Source organism: Heptranchias perlo, chromosome 13 (assembly GCF_035084215.1).
Source record: "Heptranchias perlo isolate sHepPer1 chromosome 13, sHepPer1.hap1, whole genome shotgun sequence".
NCBI lineage: Eukaryota > Metazoa > Chordata > Chondrichthyes > Hexanchiformes > Hexanchidae > Heptranchias > Heptranchias perlo.
In genome coordinates, this window is record NC_090337.1 from 64,215,262 (window position 1) to 64,228,595 (window position 13,334).

Consider the following 13,334-nt stretch of genomic DNA (forward strand, 5'->3'; position numbering starts at 1 on the left):
TGTGATTTAGACGGCAAAGCAAGTGCATGAGGCAGCTTGTTAACGGGACCTGTTAACAGAAGCCTTTTCTCCCTTTCCCGCAGGTACGCGGGGAGTATAATGAGCGACTGATGCAATTCCGCCAGTTTTGTGTCTCCGCCCACGTCCGATTTCACCCCCCCGCCCCAACAAAGTCCATGTCACACTTGTACCCGATTAGTTCAAATTTTGAATTCATATATCAAATCACAACTGAACACACAGGCGCTAGAACAATCAAAGAAAAGTGAGTAACTAAATTTCCAATACAAAACAATCAATCTTGAATGGCCAGTCAAGGGAATGTCAATGAAGGAAAGGAAAAGTTAAAGCAATTATATCAAATTGCTCAGAACACATTTTGGAAAGATTTTCATCCACTATTTTCTCCTGCTTCAGCTTGGTAAGTATAAGTTAATAAGATTTCTAAGAAAAATGCAAAAGAAGTTACATATTTCATAATAACACGATTGCTTATAAAGTTCCCAGTATCCACCATGCTCCGGCGACCATTGCCCAGCTCTCAACTATTCATTTCTCCCAAGTGCCAACTGCTCAACCTCCATGCTGCTCACATAACCTCTCAACTGGCCACACCACCAAAACCCACCCTTTAACTACTTACGACCCCCATACTCACAATACTACCCCCCACCCCACCCCAAATAATAACGACTCCCACTCCAATTACTCTGTACGTCCCCAAATTTTCATTTCTCCTTGCACCAAACCAAATTCTCAACTTGCCCACGGCGGAGGTTGGTTCATATTGCACAATGATGAGAAGACCTCAACTGCTGGCCCCCAGCTTCAAACCTCACATTACTGTCTCCAACACTGACTTGAATGGGCAACCTGAGTACTCACCTGTACAAGCCAGTAACTCAGTCTAGGTGCTCAGATACTGCTTACAACAGTATGTCCTAGAGGCAACAAGGGGGCAAGCCATACTAGATTTAGTAATGAGTAACGAACCAGATTTAGTTAATGGCTTAACTGTGCGTGAACATCTATCCAATAGTGATCATAACATGATCGAGTTCAATGTAGTGTTTGAAAGGGAAAAAAGTGAGTCAGCTGCTAAGATTCCAGACTTGGGTAAAGCCGACTTCAATGGGATGAGACAGAGACTGTCCGCAGTAAACTGGGCAAATCTGTTAATGGGTAAAACGACTGATGATCAGTGGGAAATGTTTAAAGAAACATTTGATGTGATACAGAATCGGTTTATACCCCTGAGGGGCAAGAACTCTACTTGCCAAAAAAAACAGCCATGGACAACTAAAGAGATAAGGGACAGTATAAGACATAAGGAAAGGGCAAACAAAAAGGCAAAAAATGGCACAGATCCTGGCGAATGGGAAAGATACAAAGATCAACAAAGGCTCACAAAACAGATAGTAAGAGCTACAAAAAGAATGTATGAAAAGAAACTCGCAAGGGATATCAAAACCAATGCGAAGAACTTCTATAGTTATATTAGGAAAAAGAGGGTGGTCAGGAGCAGTGTTGGCCCCTTAAAAACTGAAAGTGGGGATACTGTCATTGACAATGGGGAAATGGCAGACATGTTGAATAATTACTTTGCGTCAGTATTTACAGTCGAAAAAGAGGATAGCATGCCGGAAATCCCAAGAAAACTAATATTGAATCGGGGACAGGGACTCGATAAAATTAACATAAGTAAAGCAACAGTAATGAAGAAAATAACAGCACTAAAGAGTGACAAATCCCCAGGACCAGATGGTTTCCATCCCAGGGTTTGAAAGGAAGTAGGTGAGCACATTGCAGATGCCCTAACTATAATCTTTCAAAGTTCTCTAGATTCAGGAACTGTCCCTCTAAATTGGAAAATTGCACATGTCACTCCGCTTTTTAAGAAAGGAGAGAGAGGGAAACCAGGGAATTATAGACCAGTTAGCCTAACATCTGTTGTGGAGAAAATGCTGGAGTCTATAATTAAGGATAGGGTGACTGAACACCTCGAGAATTTTCAGTTAATCAGAGAGAACCAGCATGGATTTGTGAAAGGTAGGTCGTGCCTGACAAACCTGATTGAATTTTTTGAAGAGATGACTAAAGTAGTGGACAGGGGAATGTCAATGGATATTATTTATATGGACTTCCAGAAGGCCTTTGATAAGGTCCCACATAAGAGACTGTTAGCTAAGATAGAAGCCCATGGAATCGAGGGAAAAGTACGGACTTGGTTCGGAAGTTGGCTGAGCGAAAGGCGACAGACAGTAGGGATAATGGGTAGGTACATTGGCAGGATGTGACGAGTGGAGTCCCGCAGGGATCTGTCTTGGGGCCTCAATTATTCACAATATTTATTTACGACTTAGATGAAAGCATAGAAAGTCTCATATCTAAGTTTGCCAATGACACAAAGATTGGTGGCATTGTAAGCAGTGTGGATGAAAACATAAAATTACAAAGCGATATTGATAGATTAGGTGAATGGGCAAAACTGTGGCAAATGGAATTCAATGCAGACAAATGTGAGGTCATCCACTTTGGATCAAAAAAGGATAGAACAGGGTACTTTCTAAATGATAAAAAGTTAAAAACAGTGGATGTCCAAAGGGACTTAGGGATTCAGGTACATAGATCATTGAAGTGTCATGAACAGTTGCAGAAAATAATCAAGAAAGCTAATGGAATGCTGGCCTTTATATCTAGAGGACTAGAGTACAAGGGGGCAGAAGTAATGCTGCAGCTATACAAAACCCTGGTTAGACCGCACCTGGAGTACTGTGAGCAGTTCTGGGCACCGCACCTTCGGAAGGACATATTGGCCTTGGAGGGAGTGCAGCGTAGGTTTACTAGAATGATACCCGGACTTCAAGGGTTAAGTTATGAGGAGAGATTACACAAATTGGGGTTGTATTTTCTAGAGTTTCGAAGGTTAAGGGGTGATCTGATCGAAGTTTATAAGATATTAAGGGTAACAGATCGGGTGGATAGAGAGAAACTATTTCCGCTGGTTGGGGATTTTAGGAGTAGGGGGCACAGTCTAAAAATTAGAGCCAGACCTTTCAGGAGCGAGATTAGAAAACATTTCTACACACAAAGGGTGGTAGAAGTTTGGAACTCTCTTCTGCAAACGGCAATTGATACTAGCTCATTTGCTAAATTTAAATGTGAGATAGATAGCTTTTTGGCAACCAAAGGTATTAAGGGATATGGGCCAAAGGCAGGTATATGGAGTTCGATCATAGATCAGCCATGATCTTTATCAAATGGCGGAGCAGGCACGAGGGGCTAAATGGCCTACTCCTGTTCCTATGTTCCTAGATGGCCAGTGATCAAATCCTCTCCTGCAAGCAGCAGCCTTGCTGCCTCCAGAGACACCAAGGAAAACCACCTCTTCAGACTGGTCTTGGTACCTTCTGTGCCAACAGTGCCACCTCATTTGGCACTAACACAGTAGTCAGATCTGCTATCAGCTACATTAGGGAATATAACCAACAAGAAAGAAAACAAGAGCTCCTCCCAGCCAAACACTTGGAATTCTGCCCAACAGCATAAGGACAATCCAAAGCTTTGACCATCCTGAAGTTATAAATCTTCAAATACAAAAAGAATTCACAGCCACCCGTTCACCCATCACCCCTGTGCTCATTGACCTACCTACCCCTCCTCCCAGTCCGGCAACACATCCCTCCGAGATCTCTGTGCTCCTCTAATTCTGGCCTCTTGTACATCTCCGATTTTCATTGCCCCACCATTGGTGGCTGTGCCTTTGGCCATCTAGGCCTTAAGCTCTGGAATTCTCTCCCTAAACCTCTCCGCCCCTCTATCCTCCTTTAAGACGCTTCTTCAACCACTTTGACCAAACTTTTGGTCATCTGTCCTAATGTTGTCTTCTTTGGCTCGGTGTAAATTTTTGCCTGGTAACGCTCCTGTGACATTTTACTAAGTTAAAGGCACTATATAAATGCAAGTTGCTGTTGTTGCTATAAGGACACTCACACAAGCATGGTAAAGTTTTGCCCCAATGTTAATTCGACAGATACTAACCTGGCCTCGTCGGAGGGAATCAGCCTCACGCTCGACCTCCAGCTGCGACTGGCTGAGCTGCAGTCGCTCCCTCAGCTCCTTGATCTCGTCCTCAATCTGTTCCGTCTGCCACTTCTTCTTTCTCTCTGAAAGAAAATCACAACAAAGGCTGGTCTAAAGCAGCGAGAGACAAAGAGCAAAACCCCAGTGGCAGTCCATATGGTGACATGAGGAAACATTTTTTTAACGCAGAGTGTTGTTATGAATTGGAACGCACTGTCTGAAAGGGTGGTGGAAGCAGATTCAATAATAACTTTCAAAAGGGAATTGGATAAATACTTGAAGGGAAAAAATTTTACAGAGCTCCAGGGAAAGAGCAGGGGATGGAGACTAATTGGATAGCTCTTTCAAAGAGTCGGTGCAGGTGCGATGGGCCGAATGGCCTCCCTGTAACATACTATGATGATACTATTACTATCCACCCCTCTCCCCCAACTCCTTTAGGCCTCATTAATTAGCAATCAATTTATGAACAAATTCCCCAAATTGGCCAAGTTGATAACTCTACCGCTCAGTGTGGTACTGAGTCACAAAGACCAGGAAGATCCCAGGTTCGATCCTTGATCTGTGCTGAGTAAGTTGATATTGGGGGGGCGGGGGGATAGAGTTGGGCACCACCTTCAGGAGAGTAGGGGAGAACATTGGCAATAAAAAAAAACATTCTTTGTGAATTTTTGTAACGTTTGTGTGCTTGTCAAGTAGAGGCATGATAGTACTGTGACATGGAAGAGAAAAAAGGCCAATTAGCCCATCAAGCACGTTCCGCTCACAGTCTAAATACCTGTAGGTACCAGCCTTGTCATGCTCTGAAGAATATCTTAACCTTCCCCAAGCCTCCAGTATCCAGCACTGGCTGACTGCTACCTACAGGTAACATCCCCACACTCCTGGCATCACAAGAACCACCTCATTCTACACAACGATCGCCTCTGACCCTTTATAACTGTGAATCCCAGTCCTAACTAGATGGATATTGAGTAATTGATTAAGGGGGCAAAGGGAAAAGCCAAGACAGTTGAAGGCACAACCACTGATGGATTTGTTTGGGAGGAGGGAGTAGAGTGAGCTGGGGGAGGCCCCCAGAGGGAGCTGGGGGGTGGGGGCGGAGGCCCCCAGAGGGAGCTGGGGGGGTTGGGGGCGGAGGCCCCCAGAGGGAGTTGGGGGGTGGGGGCGGAGGCCCCCAGGAGGGAGCTGGGGGGTGGGGGCGGAGGCCCCCAGGAGGGAGCTGGTGGGTGGGGGCGGAGGCCCCCAGAGGGAGCTGGTGGGTGGGGGCAGAGGCCCCCAGAGGGAGCTGGGGGGGGGGGGGGTGGAGGCCCCCAGAGGGAGCTGGGGGGGGGGGTGGAGGCCCCCAGAGGGAGCTGAGGGGGTGGGGGCCCCCAGAGGGAGCTGGGGGGAGTGGGGGCCCCTAGAGGGAGCTGGGGGGGGCCCCCAGAGGGAGCTGGGGGGGGCCCCCAGTGGGAGCTGGGGTGGGGGAGGCCCCAGAGGGAGCGGGGGGAGGGCCCTCAGAGAGAGCTGGGGGGGGCCCTCAGAGGGAGCTGGGGGGGGCCCTCAGAGGGAGCTGGGGAGGGGGGGGCCCTCAGAGGGAGCTGGGGAGGGGGGGGCCCTCAGAGGGAGCTGGGGAGGGGGGGGCCCTCAGAGGGAGCTGGGGAGGGGGGGGGCCCTCAGAGGGAGCTGGGGAGGGGGGGGCCCTCAGAGGGAGCTGGGGAGGGGGGGGGCCCTCAGAGGGAGCTGGGGAGGGGGGGGCCCTCAGAGGGAGCTGGGGAGGGGGGGGCCCTCAGAGGGAGCTGGGGAGGGGGGGGGCCCTCAGAGGGAGCTGGGGAGGGGGGGGCCCTCAGAGGGAGCTGGGGAGGGGGGGGCCCTCAGAGGGAGCTGGGGAGGGGGGGCCCTCAGAGGGAGCTGGGGAGGGGGGGGCCCTCAGAGGGAGCTGGGGAGGGGGGGGGCCCTCAGAGGGAGCTGGGGAGGGGGGGGCCCTCAGAGGGAGCTGGGGAGGGGGGGGGCCCTCAGAGGGAGCTGGGGAGGGGGGGGCCCTCAGAGGGAGCTGGGGAGGGGGGGGCCCTCAGAGGGAGCTGGGGAGGGGGGGGCCCTCAGAGGGAGCTGGGGAGGGGGGGGGCCTCAGAGGGAGCTGGGGAGGGGGGGGCCCTCAGAGGGAGCTGGGCAGGGGGGGCCCTCAGAGGGAGCTGGGCAGGGGGGGCCCTCAGAGGGAGCTGGGGGGGACGGGCAGAGGGAGCGGGTGCGGGATGGCAGAGAGAGGAAGGAGGGTGTTTTTTTTTTTTATTCGTTCACGGGATGTGGGCGTCGCTGGCAAGGCCAGCATTTATTGCCCATCCCTAATTGCCCTCGAGAAGGTGGTGGTGAGCCGCCTTCTTGAACCGCTGCAGTCCGTGTGGTGACGGTTCTCCCACAGTGCTGTTAGGAAGGGAGTTCCAGGATTTTGACCCAGCGACGATGAAGGAACGGCGATATATTTCCAAGTCGGGATGGTGTGTGACTTGGAGGGGAACGTGCAGGTGGTGTTGTTCCCATGCGCCTGCTGCTCTTGTCCTTCTAGGTGGTAGAGGTTGCGGGTTTGGGAGGTGCTGTCGAAGAAGCCTTGGCGAGTTGCTGCAGTGCATCCTGTGGATGGTGCACACTGCAGCCACAGTGCGCCGGTGGTGAAGGGAGTGAATGTTTAGGGTGGTGGATGGGGTGCCAATCAAGTGGGCTGCTTTATCTTGGATGGTGTCAAGCTTCTTGAGTGTTGTTGGAGCTGCACTCATCCAGGCAAGTGGAGAGTATTCCATCACACTCCTGACTTGTGCCTTGTAGATGGTGGAAAGGCTTTGGGGAGTCAGGAGGTGAGTCACTCGCCGCAGAATACCCAGCCTCTGACCTGCTCTTGTAGCCACAGTATTTATATGGCTGGTCCAGTTAAGTTTCTGGTCAATGGTGACCCCCAGGATGTTGATGGTGGGGGATTCGGCGATGGTAATGCCGTTGAATGTCAAGGGGAGGTGGTTAGACTCTCTCTTGTTGGAGATGGTCATTGCCTGGCACTTGTCTGGCGCGAATGTTACTTGCCACTTATGAGCCCAAGCCTGGATGTTGTCCAGGTCTTGCTGCATGCAGGCTCGGACTGCTTCATTATCTGAGGGGTTGCGAATGGAACTGAACACTGTGCAGTCATCAGCGAACATCCCCATTTCTGACCTTATGATGAAGGGAAGGTCATTGATGAAGCAGCTGAAGATGGTTGGGCCTAGGACACTGCCCTGAGGAACTCCTGCAGCAATGCCCTGGGGCTGAGATGATTGGCCTCCAACAACCACTACCATCTTCCTTTGTGCTAGGTATGACTCCAGCCACTGGAGAGTTTTCCCCCTGATTCCCATTGACTTCAATTTTACTAAGGCTCCTTGGTGCCACACTCGGTCAAATGCTGCCTTGATGTCAAGGGCAGTCACTCTCACCTCACCTCTGGAATTCAGCTCTTTTGTCCATGTTTGGACCAAGGCTGTAATGAGGTCTGGAGCCGAGTGGTCCTGGCGGAACCCAAACTGAGCATCGGTGAGCAGGTTATTGGTGAGTAAGTGCCGCTTGATAGCACTGTTGACGACACCTTCCATCACTTTGCTGATGATTGAGAGTAGACTGATGGGGCGGTAATTGGCCGGATTGGATTTGTCCTGCTTTTTGTGGACAGGACATACCTGGGCAATTTTCCACATTGTCGGGTAGATGCCAGTGTTGTAGCTGTACTGGAACAGCTTGGCTAGAGGCGCAGCTAGTTCTGGAGCACAAGTCTTCAGCACTACAGCTGGGATGTTGTCGGGGCCCATTGCCTTTGCTGTATCCAGTGCACTCAGCCGTTTCTTGATATCACGTGGAGTGAATCGAATTGGCCGAAGACTGGCTTCCGTGATGGTGGGGATATCGGGAGGAGGCTGAGATGGATCATCCACTCGGCACTTCTGGCTGAAGATGGTGAGGAAGGGTCAGCTCCCAAAACATTCACTGGTCAGTTGGCGCCTCAGGTGATGTGCCGAGTACTTCCAGCATGTTCTATTCTTGTTTTGGATCCTGAATGGAAAGTTGTGAAAGGCCACTCACCAGCCTGAGTGATCTCCGGATGCCGTCGCTCGACATGTCCTTGAAGGAAGGAATAGTTCAGGAATGTCTTTTCGCAAAGCTGACACTGCATGGGAGAAACAAAAGCAGTAGCACAAAAAACAAGTGACCCCAGGAAAATAGTTCATCTTTTATTTACAAACGAAACAATCAGGATTTATGGACTCTCACCATCGGTACTTTTTTTTTGTACTCATCAGGTGGAGGGATGTTAATGATGGATAATGGTACATTTTCCACTTCAGGTACCCAGCGTCAGCATCAAGTATCCCCTGCTCAGATACCGCATGGTTAGATGCAAAGCAAAGCTCCCTCTACTCTGCCCATCGATGTGCCTCAACCTCAGAAGAGCACCCCCGCCATACTACTGTGACATTTTTCCAATTCTCACACCAGCCAACCTGTGCCCCCCCCCACTACCCCCCGAGCGTGAATGCCAATCTAGTGACAGTTCAGGCTGAACTTGGGGCTGTAGGCCTGAGCGCACTCGGAGTTGGATTGAGACTGCCCAAACTCACTTCATGTGAAATTTGTGTTGTTTTTTTTTTGCAAACAGCTATGTCCAGTCAAGGATTAATTTGATTTAGCGCTTTGTTTCAGGTCTTTCAGACTTTACTTCAAAAGGATTTCCCTGCATCACTTCCAAATTAAATCAATGCTCTTTGAGGTAACAAACTGTCCTTCGCGACACCAAATCTTGTATCCTGTAACAATGAGCCTATTTGGGGCTCTGGAAGGTTGATTATTAAAAAGTTTGGTTATTGATTGAAATGTAAGCTGATTTTGTACCAGACAAGCTCTGCGCTAGCACCACTGGTTCTCCGACTCACTGCTCTTGCACAGCCGGTTGAAAACCAAAGGTATTGACTAATGCCGGCCGCCAGGGAGACCAAGTAAAAGAACTTGGTGTTTTCCCCACAGCCAATGTTAGCGAGTCCCAGCAGCTGCAACTTCAGCTCGCAACCAACTGCACCAGGATCCAGTGCTGCTAACACAGGACTCAGGGTAAAAAAGCACCGATAGAAGTGCCTGGTGTCGTTTCATTTATAAATGCGTACGTTTGTATATATGAGAGACAGACCGAGATCACACGTTAAAAAGTTTCTGTCCAAACAAGCCAGATACAGGTAGATACCAATGTCTACCTGTATCTGGCTTGTATAGACAGAAATCTTTTAATGTGTCATCTCGGTCCATCTCTCTCTCTCTCTCTCTCACACAATATATATATATATATATTGAGAGTGTATATACACACAAGACACTTAGATATATGAGAAATATTCCTCAGAATAAGGGAGATGAGATTCCAGCCTGTCCAAATATAGCTAGCGGAACACAAGGTGGTTCAATCCAGGAACAGAGGATCCAGCTTACATTACAGTATCTATATTTGATATCACATCTACCAACGGAGGTTCATCCCTCCAAGAGGGAGGTCATAATCCACTCCCTCCTGGGGACAATACTGACCCTCCGCCTGTAGATGTGATATCCGCTCCCTCCTGGGGACAGTAATGACCCTCCGCCTGTAGATGTGATATCCGCTCCCTCGTGGGGTCAGTAATGACCCTCCGCCTGTAGATGTGATATCCGCTCCCTCCTGGGGACAGTAATGACCCTCCGCCTGTAGATGTGATATCCGCTCCCTCGTGGGGTCAGTGATGACCCTCCGCCTGTAGATGTGATATCCGCTCCCTCGTGGGGACAGTAATGACCCTCCGCCTGTAGATGTGATATCCGCTCCCTCGTGGGGACAGTAATGACCCTCCGCCTGTAGATGTGATATCTGCTCCCTCGTGGGGTCAGTGCGATGACCCTCAATCTATAGATGTGATATTCAATATAGCAACTAAGCAAGCTGTATCCTGTGTTCCTGAGTACACCAACCTTATGTTCCGCGAGCTATATTTGGACTGGCTCAAATCTCACCTCCCTTATTCTCAGGGAAACGTCTCACATCTAAGTGACAGACTTGGTGTCTGCCTGTGCCTGGCTTGCATAGCCAGAAATCTTTTAACTTCTGTTACGGATTAAGTTACAGATTGGACATAAATCTGGCTGGGGTACTTCGTGTGGACAAATGCATTTGGGCTTGGGAAACTCCAGGCATATTTATACCATACAGGGGTACCCAGCAAAGGTTATGGAGGAAAAGGACTTGGCTGACACATCATTGAAGGTTCACAAGCAGTGTGATGAGGCCATGTAAAGACAAATTTGGTTTAATTGCTCAGACAAGACAATATAGATCTAAGAGCACTAATCTTAGGCTGTAGAAGGCTTTGGTGTGGCTGCACCTGGAGTACTGTGTCCAGGTTTGGTCCCACAAATGGCAGCAGAGCCCTAGAGAAGGATGAATAAAGTGATGGGGCAGTCTTAAGGCTCCAGGAGTTGAGGCTATTTTCATTAGCAAAATACAGACAGATTGAATTCAGTCTGGGTGGATAGGTTATTGGGGATGGTGGGAATCGGGGGTAAAGAGATGTTAGGAAGCACTTCTTTTCACAGAGAGTCATCACCCTCTAGAACAGACTAGCAAAGCATGTGGTGGGCATGGATTCCCTGCAATACTTTAAAAGGGAGCTGGACAAGTGTCTGAGGGAGGTGGACATTTGCAGTTTGAATGGGTAAATTGCAGAGTATTACATAGAATTTACAGCACAGAAACAGGCCATTGGCCCAACTGTTCTCACCGGTGTTTATGCTCCATACAAGCCTCCTCCCTCCCTACTTCATCAAACCCTATCAAAATATCCTTCTATTCCTTTCTCCCTCATGTGTTTATCTAGCTTCCCCTTAAATGCATCTATGCTATTCGGCTCAATTACTCCTTGTGGTAGCGAGTTCCACATTCTAACCACTCTCTGGGTAAAGAAGTTTCTCCTGAATTCCTTATTGGATTTATTAGTGACTATCTTATATTTATGGCCCCTAGTTTTGGTCTCCCCCACAAGTAGAAACATCTTCTCTATGTCTACCCTATCAAACCCCTTTCATAATTTTAAAGATTCGGTCACCTCTCAGCCTTCTCTTTTCTAGAGAAAAGAGTCCCAGCCTGTTCAATCTTTCCTGATCGTTATAACCTCTCCATTCTGGTATCATCCTTGTAAATCTTTTTTGCATCTTCCCCAGTGTCTCTATATCCTTTTTGTAATATGGAGACCAGAACAGTGCACAGTACTCTAAGTGTGGTAAAGAAGGAAAGGGCGGTTGAAAAGTATGACCCTTAGTTTCAGACTCCCCGCTCCCCCCAGGTAGAAACACCTTTTCTACACTAGCCCAGAAAACCCTTTCATAATTTTAAAAGACCTCTCACATAAACTAATAGACTACTGTGAGGCAGGATCACTGGGATTGAAACTCATTCCGGCAAGGTGGGGGCTTCAACTGTATTTGTTTTAAACATGCACACAGGGAGAATATATAACTGAACCCTCTCTTCACAAGTAGTGCTGACGCCAAAAGTATAGGTAGGTACCTTGTGATAGTTATTGGCTCCTGCCTGTACGATCAGCTGAAGAGTTGCGATCATCTTCTTGCGCCGTCGGCCCTCCTCTTTCACGGCCTTCAGTTCCTCCGCCTGCTTCGCCATTTCCCGCCTACTCTTCTCCAGCTGTTCCACAGCTGCCTGCAGCTGCTCCTCCAGCGCCTGAATGCTGCTTGTGAAGAACTCCTGGGAGTGAAGGAGGTACTCTGTGTTCAGCTGGGCCATCTTGAACACCTTCAGCAGGACTGGGTCCACTGAGTTCTGACAGCACGGGCACCTCTCAAAGTCCAGGTTACAGAAGGTCACGCTCATGATGTTTTCCTGAAGTGTGGCAACGTCCAATTCTCGGGCCACCCGCTCCACGTCTATAGCGCTGAACCGTCTCCAATCTATGCCTTCATGTCTTGACCGGAACTTGAAAGCAGGCAGCCCGTTGGTGCCCAACGACATGGCACCAAAGCCCATCCCGATTCCGGTGTACTGGCTCTGGGACGATACCATGAACTCTGCCACACGATAATGCTGCGGTCTCACCCGGTGAAACTGAGGGGGGTAATAAACGTTGCTGAAGAAAGGCTACAGGAGAAGAAAAAAAACAATCATTCATATCCACCCATCTTCCATTTCAAGCCTACCGTCTCCCTGGACCATGCACCACACGCCCTCAATCATGGACTCTACCTTACCCATTTAATCCCCCCCCCTTCACCCCCAAGAAATGTTTGGCAAAATCTCACTTTCCTCCCCCACCAAAAGAAGCTACACTCAGGAATCCCTTTCAGGCCAGTCTTACATCCTGCACTATACATCCTCCACCAGTTCCATTCTTTGGCATAACATTCCCAAAGCAGCTCAGGAACCACCATGTTCCACACAAATAAAAGGTATGGCCAGATTCTAGATCTGTTTATAGATTCTTGAGGTAAAATAACATCAGCTCAGGTATTAATAAAATACGTCAAGAAGCTCAAGAAATTATGGCTTGACTAACTGCCCGGAAAAATAGTCAACGGATAGAAAATCAGGTTTACTGGACACCTGGACCAGATAATATGGAATTCCCAAGGAAATGGGAAATGAAACAGGTGAAGCTCAGTTGGAGCTGCCTTTTATTCCTTTGACTTTTCCACTGGTTGTACATGTTACTCTTAGTTACGACATACATTGGTACAATCAGTCTTTTGGTACAAGTGCTTGTTCATGGTAAACTACAGCTCCAGGGTTCAGGAACATTTGGAATGTAATTTCTAAATGATCTCTAACCCAATCATAGGGCGCTCCTTAGACATTTGAAGAAACCCTAAAGTTCAACCTGAAGACAGGACACGCAAGCCATGACTGTCCACTTTGGTGGAAATCCAACATACAGTCAGTGAGACAGGCTGACCCCATCAGTTTTTCCAGTGGGTAGGGTAACTAACTAAAAGACTCGAACTTTAAGTAAGGTTATCAAGGGAGATGGAACAATGGTGGGAAAATGGAATTGAGGTACAGATCAGCCATGATCTAAGTGAATGGCAGAGCAGGCTCGAGGGACTGAGTGGCCTACTCCTGTTCCTAATGTTCCTGGGTGCTCTGGATGCTTTTGATGTTCCTAAAAAGGTCCCACTGGACTAAAAATTGCAGCATGTCTCAACTGTGATAACTGTGAGGAGATCCA

At 48.8% G+C, this 13,334-nt stretch overlaps 1 protein-coding gene across 4 annotated transcripts in view; it reads right to left on the bottom strand.

The window, feature by feature from the left end:
- Window positions 1-13,334, bottom strand: part of dzip1l (DAZ interacting zinc finger protein 1-like) — a 300,747-nt gene that overhangs the window by 263,178 nt on the left and 24,235 nt on the right. For all 4 annotated transcript variants that reach the window (XM_067995596.1, XM_067995594.1, XM_067995593.1 and 1 more), the window contains exons 2-4: window positions 11,666-12,250; window positions 8,167-8,251; window positions 4,042-4,166 (exon numbers count right to left, since the gene is read on the bottom strand). In XM_067995596.1, the coding sequence (XP_067851697.1) occupies window positions 4,042-4,166; window positions 8,167-8,251; window positions 11,666-12,175 (720 nt within the window). In that variant the 5' untranslated portion in view covers window positions 12,176-12,250. The remainder of the gene's footprint in view (window positions 1-4,041; window positions 4,167-8,166; window positions 8,252-11,665; window positions 12,251-13,334) is intronic.